This window comes from Motacilla alba, chromosome 3 (genome assembly GCF_015832195.1).
Source record: "Motacilla alba alba isolate MOTALB_02 chromosome 3, Motacilla_alba_V1.0_pri, whole genome shotgun sequence".
NCBI lineage: Eukaryota > Metazoa > Chordata > Aves > Passeriformes > Motacillidae > Motacilla > Motacilla alba.
This window is the reverse complement of record NC_052018.1, coordinates 99,366,116-99,380,798: the sequence shown is the minus strand read 5'-3', so window position 1 is coordinate 99,380,798 and position 14,683 is coordinate 99,366,116. Positions and strand designations below refer to the sequence as shown.

General features: G+C 45.8%; 2 protein-coding genes across 16 annotated transcripts in view; both read left to right on the top strand.

Moving 5' to 3' along the window:
* The window catches only part of LOC119699655, an 82,681-nt gene extending 76,465 nt beyond the window's left edge, over positions 1-6,216 (top strand). Inside the window, exons 11-12 of the transcript XR_005256493.1 lie at positions 1,365-1,476; positions 5,732-6,216. The gene's annotated coding sequence lies outside the window, so the exon portion shown is untranslated. The remainder of the gene's footprint in view (positions 1-1,364; positions 1,477-5,731) is intronic.
* Positions 6,217-6,464: 248 nt separating this feature from the next.
* The window catches only part of EHBP1 (EH domain binding protein 1), a 207,348-nt gene continuing 199,129 nt past the window's right edge, over positions 6,465-14,683 (top strand). For 10 of the 15 annotated variants that reach the window (XM_038133307.1, XM_038133314.1, XM_038133303.1 and 7 more), the window contains exons 1-2: positions 6,465-6,735; positions 7,789-8,201. In XM_038133307.1, coding sequence (XP_037989235.1) covers positions 8,098-8,201 — 104 coding nt within the window. In that variant the 5' untranslated portion in view covers positions 6,465-6,735; positions 7,789-8,097. Of the gene's footprint in view, positions 6,736-7,788; positions 8,202-14,683 lie in introns of those variants that run through there. The other 5 variants (XM_038133299.1, XM_038133316.1, XM_038133315.1 and 2 more) reach the window with 1 other exon arrangement.

Below are 14,683 nucleotides of genomic sequence, written 5' to 3'. Positions count from 1 at the left end.
CTTTTTGTGTAACAGATTATTTTATCACATCTGTAAGGTAATTTCTTCTCCACTGGCTTCCAAGAAAGCCTCAGGTTTGATCGATGATGGCCTATGCATTCCTAATGCCTGTACTCCAAGGAAATGTACCCCTGATACTGATGAACTGCATAGATGACTGATGCTGTAGATCCAAAGTTAACTAGGCATTCTCTTGAAAGGTGACATATATTATATTTGGGCAAAGAGGAGTTTCCTGAGTAATCTTTAGAGACAGCGGTGTTATATTTTATGATTTCTCTCGTAGTTACAGAAATGCAGATAAAAGACTTTACATTTTTCCAGCTTATTATTCTGACTGCATATCCAGCCACTGATTTTTGGATAAACAGGATCACAGTAAAAAAAAATGCATGGGGCTGTACAACCTTCACTCCTTGACCTTCCCACCACTGAATCTGCAGTTTCCTTAGTGCTACCATAAAGCATCTATGGCAGGTTAATCAGAGATTCATCATAGCCAGGATCATGTAAAATGGGCATGGGAGCCGGGAAACAAGTCTGCCTCTGAACTTGTTCCATCTCTTATTTTCTCCTTTAGTTCTTAGAAAGAGCTCCACCTGGCTTCACCTTCCTGTCAGGGAGTTGTAGAGAGGGATAAGGTTGCTCCTGAACCTCCTTTTCCCCAGGCTGAGCCACCCCAGCTCCCTCAGGTGCTTCTCCTCAGAACTGTGCTCCAGACTCTTCCTTGGCTTCACTGCCCTTCTCCAGACACTCTCCAGCACCTCAATGTCTTTTTTGTCCTGGGGGGCAAACTGAACACAGAGCTCAAGGTGTGGCCTCACCAGAGCCCAGTACAGGAGGTGATCACTGCCCTGGTCCTGCTGGCCACATTATGTGCTGTTTATTCTAAAAAGAGAGGGAGGAAGGCATTCTTTGCCTCATTAGTGCTGCAGGATGTCATATACAAGCATAATTATACTCTGCAAAAAGGCCAGGGAGACCACACAGGAAGGGTATTGAAGAACTGGAAAGGGTACAGGAGACACTGAGCATGACAAAAAATTGAAAGTTGCTATTTATGGACAAAGTACTGGCTGCTTCTTTTGTTTTTTCGATTTTTTTTTTGAGAAGAGAGAAGCAAGAGCTACTAAAAGGTGTAAACAATTTAATGGGTATCAAAAGGTAATGGCAAAACTCATTCAGACCATTGCAAGCTGACTGACAGGTGAGTTGATAATAAATTTGGAGAAAACATCACTAATCCAGAGTGTTCTGATCTGGAGCAGGGAAATGCTTTTTGTAGCATGGGGTCTCCACCATCAGTGCCCCATCTTTTCTCTTGCTTCCACAGGCTGAATTGCATTGTGACTTCTGCATTTCAGGAATGCGACTCCTGTCCTTGACCTCCTCTGCAGATAAATACGTGTCCTTTACTGCTGAGTGGTTTGAGAAGAATGTCAGCCAGACAAGAGAGGGGAGATAGAGGAAAGACAGGTGAGGATGTTTTTCATCTGCTCTTTTTCTGAACCATCCTGCTTGACTTTGCCTATGAGACTTTGGGCAGTGAGGTTAAGAAGAGCAGGCCAGGGGGTACCTGGTCACTCTGGGGTGGCATAATGAAGCTGGGCACAGGAGAGCAAAGGGGCTGTGACATGAGGCTGCCACTCAGGGAGCTGGCATTTTGGGTACCCCTTCTGGCACAGAGTCTGGAGGGGAGGCACAACAGGATCTCACCACATAAAAGTGCAGGCTCCAGCCACAGCAAGGGAGTGTGAGAACAATCCATAAGAAAGGGGGTCTGGTGAGTTACCCCAGCCCCTGGCTCTGCAGATTGCTTTTGGCAGCAGGGCTCTCCAAGGGGGCAGGCTCTGGATTAGGAGGTTTCAGATGGGGTGGGTGCCTGTACACAGCTCCACTGGGACCTGGCCTGGGCTGGGAATGCTGCATGGGCGAGCTGATCCATAGGCAAGAGCCAGGCTGGGCTGCCTGCCTCAGCCTGGGCAAGAACAGTAATAAAACACAAGCCCACCAGAGTGCATCCCAAAATCTACTTATTTTCCTGGCAAGGCAAGAACAAATGGTGGTGTTTCTGTGCCTTGTGCCTTAAACACAGCTTAGGGGAATATTTCTGAAATGATCTGCTTTCGGTCCAGGCTGTGATAGGAGCTGGGCTGTCTGGTTCTGCAGTGTGGGAATCACCTTTTCCCAGCTGCCAGTCTCAAAGTCAAGCTTTCTGAGCACAACTAAAATGGGATATTGCACACACACAACCCCTTTCAACTGTCACTGATATTTAGCAGAGGGAATATTTAAAACATTATTCCCTCCAATACAGAATGGCTGCTGGGTGTTACCAGACCGTGTGAAATGACATCTGAGTGGAATTTTATCAGCAACAAACAAGAAACAAATGAAGAAGGGAGGATAAAAAAATTCCTTTTTTTTTCCCTATGTATACTATGATTTGTTATGTGTGTATATATATATATATATATATATATATATATATATACACACATGGATTTTTAAATTACAGTTGGGATGTGAAGAAGCAAAGAAAAAGAGCAGACAACATAATGTTACTTGTTACAGAAGGGAATGTTAAGGTGTCAAGCACCAGTTAGGGACATGCTGGGGAGAAGGAGGGTGGTACTTTACACATATTCCTGAGGTCAGCACAAATTCTCCACTACTTTCATTAACAGGGGATCAAAGGTTTGATGGGATCTAGAAATACAAGGAGGTTAAAACGTGGCAGGTGTGGGTAACCTCATGTACACAGACCTTTGCCTCAGAAAGCATAATGTTCTTGCAAATCTGACATAATCCAATTCCTTGATTTCCTCAGTGACATTTCTGCAGGCTCATGCACAGAAGAACAGGGAAATAGAGATTTATGACAGCTATTCCTAGCAAAGGTCATTTCTTGATTGGTGAACAACCTGTCCTTAGTCACGCTGATGACGAGGCATTGAAGGATAAGGGAGAGGCTGGAGAGCTTTAAAGCTTGACAGGGAATAACAGAAATAGAGCATAGATCATCTCTCTACTTGGGCTAGGAAGCTTGAATTCTTCCACATCAGTCAAAGCCAGGGAACAGGAGGCAAAATCCAGAAAAAAAAAATAAACAGGGATTTCTGTGGCGATTGTGAGGGAGTCTGAGTGTTGAGATAGCAAGGGAAAAGAGGAGCCACAGAGCATGAGTTTTTGGATAGTAAGGGTGTCCTATAAAGAACAGGGTCAGGTTGCTCTGGGGCTTCCCTGGCCAGCTCCACCAACCTCCCAGCTCGAGCAGTTCTCAGCATCCTGTCCCATGCCACTTCCAGGACAACACAGACGATACACAAACAACACAAATACACTTCCTCAGGTGTCCTTCCATAGGCAAGAAAGGCAGCAGGAAGGCAGCAGATGAATGCACATATGGTTTAAATAGATAGTGTCATACCCATTAAATAATAAAACGGTACCTCCCTATTCATCACATGACTATTCTTCCTGCTTGCAGAAGAGATTTGACACTGTACATACAGTGAAGCACCATTTTTTTTGTGTAATCAGAAGGACCCTTCTGGGAGTCACACGAGAGTTGTTCACTCAGCTACTGACCTTAAAAGAGATCATTGGGTACCTTGGTGTAACCAGCTTTGCTTGTTTTCAAGCTCATAATATTGCATTAAGTAAAAATGTGACCATTTCCCCAAAGCTTGGGTCAGATCCTGAGCTGAGCATTGGTTTGAGCTGGGTGATTGTCACAAACCAGGCTTGTGGCCAGCAGGACCAGTCAAGAGATGTTTGCAGTATGGAAATGAAGTCAACACGGGGGCTCCTTGCTGACCCATCAGAGTGCTCTGACCCAAGGAGGAGCTTTGGGGCTCCTCATCCATGTCCTTGCTAATCCCTTTTTGCCATTTATTGGTTCCTCTGGACTCTGAGCTGCCAGCAGAAGTCACAAGAGCTTTTGAGTTGGTCTGGTGCAAGACTCAGTCCAGTATCCTGAGAATGCTGTGGTGGCCTCTAGCTTCCAATCTGCAGCTGAAGATCTCACCCTTCATCCCACAGTAATTCCTCTCACCCTTTGAAACTTCCTAAGGCTTTCTGCAAAATCACAAGAACTGAGGATGGCTGCTCTTAAAAACTGTGAAATAGATAATTGGTAGGATAATTGCCTGTGTTGAATTTCTCCCCACACAGCAAAGGCAAAAGCAGCTTTATGCTGTGTGCCTCCCAGCCTGGTGTAACTTGAACCCAAAAGCTATGAAGGAAATGGAAAATGTTAATAAATAATGATGTTTGAAACACAAGTCACTGAACAAACCACCAGACCTCCTGTGTTTATTCCACTGGACAGAAAATGTCCATCTCAGTTTGAGGAGAGTAAGATCTTGGTCACAGGTATGTCTTAGGAATTAGCCTGGGTGCTGCAGGTTATTCAGGAGATAAATCAAAGAAGCTCGTGGATTAACTTTTGGTAATATACTCAGAATAAAGACAACTTTTGAAATAACATCAGCACAGCTCATTACTTGATATTTTTCTGATATGAAGAACCAAGGATGTTCTCAGGGCCACTGGAATTTTAGGTTGCCTTGCTTGATCCACTCCACAGCTTCCAGTTTTCCATCTGGTATTTTGCAAGTCAGAACCAAGCATTTGTGTGCTCCATATTGCATGTTTTCAGTCTGATGTGCTCTGGAAATCCTGGCCTCATTTCCCAGATCCTAAGCCGGTGATCTGCACTCAAAAAGCCCAGTGATGTCTCCCTCAAGTGTGTTGGAATTACTCTGTGTGTATAGACCAGCTGCAAAACTGGGACAGATATGTTAAGACAAATGTACAAAATCTTCAAATCTTTTTGCTTAACTTCAGAAATATTCAGGGGAAAGAAAAAAGGATTTTCCAAGAAAATCTGTATGAGTAGTACAACTGTCTGCAACATTTCAGTGTAACACTTTAAAAAAAGGAGAATCACTGCCTCTTCCAGGACAGCTCCAAGTGCACACCCTCTGGCAGCTGGGGTAAGGGCTGAAGAGTAATACATTATAAGCAAAGGGCTGACCTTTTCAATAGCCCAAATATTCAACCTCTCTGAAGTAACTTAGCTCAGCTTAGGCCTGTGGCCATCCACACAGTCATGCTTTCTCTCCTTTCACTCCAGCCACTGAATGCTGGCAGCCTCTGCGATATGCCACAACAGCGAGAGGCAGCTTAGGGGAAAGGAGGAAAACACTGGGATAAGGAGCTTTCCAGACTGTGGATCAGGCTTGGACTCCATTCGATTTGTCATGGGAAAGAAGACAAGAGGACTGCAAAGCCCTGAGGCTTCAATTTTACAGCTGCTCTCAGAGCTCCACTGCATTATCTTCCTTATTACCCTGTGCTTCCACTTGATAGCTGGCTTAGTTTCCGACTTGGATGGCTGATAGGTTTAGGATTAGCTCCCGGAGATCACGCAACCACACTGACTCTGGAATTCACCTACAGCAAATGGCGCTTTGGGATCCCAAACTTAAACACACCTGTACGGGTGTCAAGCGGGCCCGTGGGCAACAAGAGCAGGAACCAGAGCAAGCCACTGGTTAATTTTAGATTAATGCTGGAACCCGGCACCGAGGGTTTGCATCTGGGTCCCCACACCTCCTTCATGGCACTGCAGTGTAGGGGAGGCGTTCTGCCAGCGTGGCTATGGGGAATTCAGAGCCGCGTCGCACGGAGATCACCCCTCTCACTGCTCCGTTCTCCCTTGCAGACACTTTAACATCGAACTGCGCACAACATCCAGCCTCCGCCGCCCGGGTGCCGTTCCCTGAGCACGCAGGTTAAATCAGCAAAGGAACGTCGTCCTGCCTGCGGTATTTAATTCCCACCAGTTTCCCAACCGCACCCGAACTCCGGAGCCCCTACAGGACCGGGGCCTGTGCTGCAGGACTTGGGGCAGGCCTGGCGTTTGACCGCCCCCTCCTCAAGGCGGGCCCAGCGCAGGGACTGTCCCTCGCCGCCGTTCCTCCTCCCCTCCCGCCGACTCGATCCGCGGCCGCTCGCTCCCTTCAGCATCCCCACGCCCGCCTCACGGGAGGCATCACTGGCTCCCTCCCCGGCTCCCTCCGTCCCTGCCCTTCCCTTCCCTTCCCGCCGCTCCCCGGCCCTGGGGCGGTGGCGAGTCCCGGGGGCGGCGGTGGAGCCACGCCCCGCCCCCCCGCGGCTTTAGGAAGCGCCGCCGCCAGTCGCCGGCGGTGACAGACGGCGGCGCTGGCCTATCGAGCAGCCGCTACTTAGGAGGGCCCCGCCTCCTCTGGCTCTGTGGCCAGTCAGAGCAGGGCTGGGGGCGGGAGATGAGGATCTGCGAAGCCCTCTCCTCTCCCCACCTCCCCCCTTGCGCGAGGTGATTGACGGGCGCGCCACCCAATGGGCTGCGGAGGGCCCGCGGCGGGGCCAATGACGCGGCGGGGGCGGGGCCCCGGCGGGCGGCGGGGGCGGGGGAGCGGCGGGCCGGGGTGAGGCGCGGCGCAGCGCCGGCAGGAGGGCGATGGTGGTGGCGTGAGGCGCGCTGCGACCGCGCTGTCTGCCCGGCCGGCGCGGAGAGCGGCGGGGGAGCGGTGCTCGCCATGAGGCTGCGGGAGGACCGGGACAGCCGCAGGGCGCTGCCGGCGGCGGGGCTGCTGCAGTAATGGGCAGCGGCAGCGCTGACTCTCGCCTGCCGTGTGGTGCCAGCGCGCCCGCCCGGCGGGACCGCCCGCGAGGAGCCGGCGGCAGGTGAGTGCCGCACGGGGAGCCGCCCGTTCCCGGCCGCCGCTCCCGAGGCCGCCGCTCCCTTCCTCGCTCCCCGCCGGTGGCGTTTTAATTTTTAAACGGCTCCGGCTCCCGGCCAAGGGCGGGGGGCGCTGCCCCGGCGGGCTGGGCGAGGAGGTGACACGGGCTGCTGAGGCGGAGCGGGGCGCTCCTCGCCCCGGGGCTCCGTGGGGACCCTCTCTCCCGAGGGCCATTCCACTTCAGGTAGCCTCCTCGCCGGCTTTGATGCCATCCTACCCTGACTTTTCGCCAGCTGCGACCAGCTTGTGCTTCCCTATATTCCTAATGAAGAGGCTTTTTCCCCCGCACCCGGCGCAGATGCGGCTTTCCTTCCGAGGGACGCGACCCACATGGGTTTCTCCTCTCCCTTTTCACTTCCCTGATGTTCATTGCTCAGTGCAGGATGGAGAGACATTTCCATTTCAATATGATGCAGCGAGGAAGATGGGGAATCCTGGGTAGCTAGGATTCGGGAAATGCCCCTTCCTCTCTCGTCCTCCTTCTCACCCTGGCACAGGCATTTGGGCAGCAACACTCCCTTTCTGTCTGATCTGGCTCATCCTTCTCTTTGGACCGAGGAATGAAAGCGGGAGGTGTGTTAGAGGAAACAACTGTTACACCTTTTGTCATCAAGACAAAGAACTTCATCTCCCGGTGTCCCTCCCTCTGGGTGCATGTTGGCAGCACCTCAGCCACTTTGCACTGCTTCCCGGAGATGCTTCACAAGGATTCGGTGTGGCCCTGTTTTGTTGTTGCCAGTTATGATGTTGCTGATAATAGGATATGTTGATATGTTTCCGAACAGTCTCGTGGTTTGAATTCCTGAAATTGCTGCAGTATTTTTACTTATTTATTTAATTGGGGTTGGGAGGGGGTGTAGATGACAACAGGAAAGGGCTATATTCTTGTGGTTGCTTGTAGTTCTTTGAAAGGTATGAGATCACGTGCAATTGCAGCACTTAGTGAGAAGTGTATTAACCAGTGCTGTCTCTTCTCCCTGTCTTATTTGTCTTCCAGTCCTGCAGTCATCCCTTCATCTACTGTGTGAAGAATGATGATTCCATGAGAGAACTTCCTTTCCATTACTGGTCTACTGCTACTGCATGCTGCTTCTGGCCAGTGATGAGCCATTCCGCTAGGCTGGGATTTACCCTGAGGAGGGGAGAAGCAGAATATGAATTGTAGACATCTTCTCAAGTTTCTCCCACACTCTTTTTACTGTGTCTGTATATAAATCTGCTGGTATTAAGCACACACGCTCTTTGGAACCTACCTTGGTATTCACGCAGTTGCTGCTGTGTAAGAGGACTGGTATTTCTCACCATCATGGCTTCAGTTTGGAAAAGACTGCAGCGTGTTGGGAAACATGCATCCAAGTTCCAGTTTGTGGCCTCTTACCAGGAATTGATGGTTGAGTGCACCAAAAAATGGTAAGAAGCAGCTTATATTGCTGTAAAAAATAACAGAGTAAGTTGCTGGTGCTGAAATAGGAAGGATGTTGCTCACTATGTATTGTGTGGTAGGTGCATGCTCTTGCATCCCCTTACCTTCTCTTGCCAGCCCATTGCAGAAGCAGCTGCACGAGCTGCTTGTCTTTCTCAGTGAGTGCTGGCTTTGCTGCATGGTTACCCTGGACCTGCTGGATTTGTTCTGTACTATTGATTTTCTAGGCTGGCATTGTTTTTACCCTGCAGAGGAGGGTACATTTGTTAGCTCGCATCTGTGTCTTGGTGTAGTTTTGGTTGTCAGTTTTGGGTTTTTAGTGGGGCTTTTTGGTTTTTATTGTTTTTTTTTTTTTTTTTTATGTTTCCCATGACCTCTTTTCCAACTGCCAATTCAACTTGGTGATGCTGAGGGTTATGGGCTAACACTTGAATTGTTTGACAGTCACGGGACATATGGGTTGGATGCTCATTTTGATTTTTGACTTCCTTACCTGAGGAGGTCATGTTTCTCCTTCTTCTTTTCCATTTTCCCTTTCTGATTTTTAACAGGAAGGGGTAAGAGGCAGGTCTTTGGGAATTGCCTTAAGGTGTTTGTATAATCAGGAAGGATTTTTGTTCGGTGGTGGTCCAGTTGGATGGCTTTGGAGCTGACTAGACAGCAGTTAATGGTGTGGGTCTGGCACATCATCTTTCCTGTGCAAAATGAGCTTAAATAAATCTGCTAGGCAAGGCTAGAAGCAGCTTTTAAGTAGTCAGGGGAAGATCTCCATTATATAAATACTTAACTGCTGTTTTATATGTTTGGAATATTGATATTACTGACATAATTCCTCACATTAGTGTGAGCATGTAGTGTCAGGGGATGAAGAAAATACTTTCCAGACCTCGTGGACTGAGATGTTCAAATTGCCTTGTAATAAACTGCAGCCTTTCTAATACTTGGCCTTTCTTCTTGTTGGCAAGTTTGGCACATGCATTGGCTGCTTTCACTGGTTATGAGTAATTGCCTCTACAAATTTAAATTCTATCTCTTGGAGTAGGAAATCTCTGTCAAATATGCTGGAAGGCTGTGCACTGCTCTGTCTTAAAGGAGCACTGTCTGGTTAAATGTTTTGGATTTTTAAGAAGTTGTCTTCATGCTTAGGATGTTTAAGAAACAGAATTTTTCTCGAAGTTGAACTTGCTTTCACAGAGTAAACTACAAATGGAAACACTGTAGAAGTTGAAAGAAGCTGTCCTGATTATCTTAGGGGCTCTGCTGTCCCAAAGAGGCCAAGGAGTTTTCCACAGTAGTTGTAGTTGATGAGGTTAATTTCAGCAGTTGGGTTTATTTCTTTTTATGTTGTGTTTGCATTAACAAGGGTGTTTTAGGTTTCGTTTTCATTTTGATTCACTCGTTGCTGAGAATTTGCAGGATGCTTCAGCACTAAAGTATAAATCCTGCAGGGGAATGTTTGCATTGGAATTGTAGCTAACCTTTCCTTGGTTTAAGAAAAAGTCCTCCACAAAAGTTCTCTTGTGAAGTATCTTATTATTTTAGAAACAGGCAGCTTATTGGTTACTCATAACTGAGAACGACCACCTAGCAGAATGTCTGTGTATGAAATAGTGAGAGAGCCATTCCAAACCTCAGATATGTAACTAATTTTTTGCAAAAAGGTCGTCCTTCTGAACCTTCATTCTACATTCTTGAGCTTAAATATAGACAAGATCAGTGCTTGTGGTGGTTATTACAAAGAAACAGTATGGTGATGAAATGTGGATGAATTCTAGGAAAAATCACAATAGGGAAAAACATAACTCATAAACTCCTTTGAGTGTAAGCTTTTTGATTCTGCTTCCTGTTATTTTGAGAACCTTAACAAAAAATATTCTTTAAGCATGCAACCTAAAATATTATATTTTTGCTGTAAATCAAACTTCTATAGAAATGAAGGGTTAAATATTTATGTCTTTTGAGAGCCTTCAACTAAGTGTTTCCCTAACTTTGGAGAAGATACAGTTTCTGTGCATGCCCAAAGGATCCCTGTTTCATCTGTTTCTAAGTCTTGCCTCTGTGTTTGGCCCATGTGAGAACAAAACGCAAGAAATGAACTCCATATGCTGTTCTTGCTGAAAGCACTCAATATATATTAAGTGTCAGTGCTGTAGTCTGTAGTTTGTTTGATTGAAATGTAGTAAGCAGTAAGTTATTTTAATGTACTGGCATTTTAACAATGCAGTGTTTCTGGAGGAAAAGAATGCTCCATTCATATTTTAAAGTAAATGACAACACAGTCATAAACACACTGGAACTGAGAAGTGTCTGTGAGCAAGAATTGTGCATGACCGAAACAGGCTGTGTTCCTTTCTGTGAACTGCTGTCTTCTGATAGGTTTGCATTTGTCTGACTCTTCAGAAAGAGACTTGTGTGTTAGAATATTTTTGTACTGATTGTGGATGGTGTGCAAAGTACGGTGAATTTCTGGTTGGCTTTAATACTCTCTTTCCTCTGGACTTCTATTGATTGGAATTTTTGGTGGTTTTTGGTTGGTTGGTTGGTTGATTTTGTTTTTTTAAGTAGTGTTTAAAATAGCTCCTGCTCTTTTTTTTTCCTGGCATTCTCCTGGCACTGTGAGAAGTTACCACTGCTGTGGTGTTGTTGCTTCACTTTTTTTAAGGATGTATTATCGCTAAACATTTGGCCAGATTGGGCTGAAACCTTTCCTTGCTTTTTCTCCTGTCTACAATTTGCAATTCTTGTCCCTATTAATGGTTACAGACAGCCACTCACAAATGATTGCCTTTCCTTCGTGGTGTGTTTGGGGGAGATAGGTCGTGATGGAGTGTCCAGTGTTGTCACTGTTCCTTATTTTTCAGATAATTAACAGGACTGAGTCACTTCTGTGGCATTTTGGCAGCTCCCACTGACCCAGACCTAATTATTGTGGCTGCTCAGTACCTTTGAAAAATTGAACAGTTGGTTTATTTAGAACCTTTCATTAAAAATAAATAAATAAACCGATGTACTCTTGGTCTTTAATATGGATTAGTGACTCCTGCTACTGCAAAAACATAGTACTTTGCATTAATCATATAAGCAGTTGATTTTTTTTTTGAAAGGTGCTTGCTTGAAGGTGCTGGAGTGTGTCATCCTCCATTTACCCTTGGACTAAGCTGGGGCAGCTCAGGATTTTCCACACAGCCTCACCAGTGAACTGCAGCCCTGGCCTGAAAGTACCACATGTGATAGCAGAGAGTTAATTCAGTGCTTATCCTCAGTGCAGAGTCATTGAATAAAACCAGAAATCAGTCTCATTCATTTTGCTTAGGCTTCTACAGAAACAGCTGTATTTCCTGCTCTGTGCTGTCAGGGCAGAGGGTTGCTGTGTGGGGCAGGAGCCTGCTGGGCATCCCCTCTGGCAGCTGGAATGCTGTGACTTGTGCAGGGAACCCAGTCCAGTTGCCTGAACACTGGTGTCAGGCCCTGTTTGGGGTGCCTTTGGGTTTACTGCCAGTTTGAAGAAGCCCAGGACTCCTGTTGATCCTGGTTCAAGCTGCCAGCCAGCATGAATCTCCTGTGTAACCTGGGGCTACCCAGCTGCTGGAGGCCTCTGTTCTGGCAGCTGAGTCGAGGCTTGTTTGAGATCCAGGCTCAGCAGAGGAGGAAACTTCTCCTTTGGACCAGAGATCAGTTCCAGTACTTGGACCTGAAGCTCTGATAGCAGTTTTATAGAGCTGCTGAAACACCTGCTGCTGAACACATGAGCTCTTTAGGGTGGCTTTTTTGTTTCCTTATTGTTGCGTGGTATCTCACAAGTCAAGAACTCAATAGAGGCTTCAAATGTAATATTGACTGGTTTCCACAGAGAATGCCTGAACTTAGAGAATTCAGGCTGCCAAGTTCCTAACTTGTTCATTGTATGCTTTTATGAGCAAGAAAGCTGCTCACCTGAACATAGATGCTAACTGCTTACAAAGGCTGGAAAAGAGTAAACATAGAGGCTTTTATACAGGATTTGTGTTCAGGAGTTGCTTTAGAGATAAAGAAAAATGTTATTTTTGTACAATGTTTGTAATGTCTGTCATTTCTTACATGAACTGCTTTGCTTTTAAATCCTGCTTATAAATACGGTGAGCCATGATGTTTAAAAGGGTTAAACTTTTCATATGTTCAGAAGCTTTAATTGAGGACAGGCTTCATGTCCATGAGGCAAGTTGCCTATTTCTATATCGATTAGGTATGGTCTGAAGTAGGTTCTGTCTTTTCAAATACACATATTTCTCTTTTGGAAATGAAGTAAGGCTTAATTTTTTTTTCTTTTTTTTTTTTTTTCAGAAGGCTTTAGCCATCTGTTTTCCTCTTCTATTGTAGTTTCATAACTGGATGCTGCAGGAATCTTAAGATTTGGCATGCATTGTGCATGCAAAGAAATGAGCTTTTTGAGATTGCACGGTTCACACTGATCTGCTTGCCTTGTGCTTGCTGCTTTCCAGCAAACCCCTCAGTGCCAAAGGCCACCAGAAGAACTGAGCTTGTTTTAGAGTCCTTGTTTGCCTGCATGGGGTCAGGCTGTCACATTGCTCAATTAATTTTCTTGCTTTGCACGGTTGTTAGAGGGGATTTCGTGAGTACCTAAGTGCATTTGACTATTAAGGGTGATCATATTCAATATCTTTGAATTAGTTTTGTTGTGCACTGTGCTGTTGTGTCATGGGCTTGCTCTGCCGAGTTTTTGATCAGATTGGGGTGTTGGTGATATGGGTGTACTGTAGCATATATAACTTGTGCAAGGAAAGCACCTTGCAATATCTCCTGTGTTTTATCTTCTGTGCCTCTCAATGAAATTGTACTCTGTCCTTATACTTTTTATTGAGTTCTAATTCCACACTAAATAATCTCCATTTACAAATACACTTAGCCATTTTTCTTTGCCATTCATTTCTGGTTTTGACTGAAGATTTTTTGAAGGCTTAAACTGTGTGTCAAACATACTCTTTCTAAATGATCACCCCCAGCTGCCTTACAGCTGTCTTCCTCCTTTCTTTCTGCAGTCAATTAAAACACATTTACTGTCCACACACAAAGGCAATTCTCCTCTGTCACTTTGGGTCTCTCTTCTTTGTATCAAAAAGAATATCCTTCACTGCAGAAACCTAGATTTGCTGCTATGGACTCTGCCTGACTTCTGTCAGGAGATTGTCTATGAATCCCAGTTCCTTAATGCCAGCTGCTTTCCTTCCCTACCTTGCTGGGCTCCCCTCCTAAACCTTTTTACAGCCTCAGGTCTCTTCCATGGACCACAAATTAGCGATTTCTCATCAGAGTTGCTGGCTGCATATTGGCAGAAAGAAATTTCGGTAGGAAAGGTACGGGTGTTTGTGAAGTCTTTCTTGCTTATGACTTTTTAGGTTGTCAGTGCTGCACATTGATACCCATTTTCTATTTGCAGCAATGTTTTAGGAGTGCTTGTGTCTCTGTGCCCAGTTTCTAAAAGAATACATTGATAGCTGCAGGCACAAAGTTTAGGATCTGTAGGGTCGAAAGATTTGGCATTAATACTTGCTCTGAATTTTGTTTGTCTCTGAAAGACACATTTGTTTTCAGCAATTCCTTGTTTCCTGTCCTATCAGTAACAAAAATAATGAGCAAAAGCAGAAAATGTTTGCTTATATCCAGGTGTAGACATATTTCATTTTAATGGTCAGAGTGGTGAAGATGTCTCCTTGAATGAATAAAATACACTAACTTATGTTCTAACATAGCTTTACTTTTTGAGAACATAGCTTTACTTTTTGAGAGAGAAACTGTGTGTGTGCGTAACTTCCTCACGGAGCTTTTGGAACAAATAAAACTTTGCTCTGTTCCTGCAGGCACTGTGGTGCACACATGCAGTAAAAAACGTGTGCTGTTCATTTGAACCCTGGGACTTGAACTGCAATAAAGAGTTGAATTTGTTTTTTAGAATTGGATCCATGTGAATATTCTTTTCAGCTTTTTGTGCTATGAGGTGAAATAAAATGAAATATTCTGACGTTGTGTAGGCCTCATATGAGCTGAGTCTGCCATCTCTTAGACTGCTCAGGCTGTATAGTGCCAGTCTGTTGCTTCAATTAGTTTTTAATTGGTTGGAGAGAGCTGAAGTCCCTTTCACAGTTCAATGTGAATAAGGAGAGAAGGAGGAGGCTGGTAAGGTTGACTAAATCTGGGGAAACTACTCTTATAAAACAAACCCTTCAGCTACGGTACTAAAAGCATTCTGCTTGGGTGGCTTTCTGAGAATATGGGGGCGGGTGTGTGTGTGTTTATTTACTTCTAAGAGCTTTCCCAGTTTACTCTGAGGAGGGTGTGTGAAGTGTGTGTTTGTTTCCCTTGCCCCTCTCTCCTTTCACTCCTTGGGGTAGAAGCTGGCCCTTGCGGGCTGTTTGCTACCTTGCGGGATATTCCTTGAGCTACCCTCTGCACAAAGTCTGTCTTGTGTGTCCCG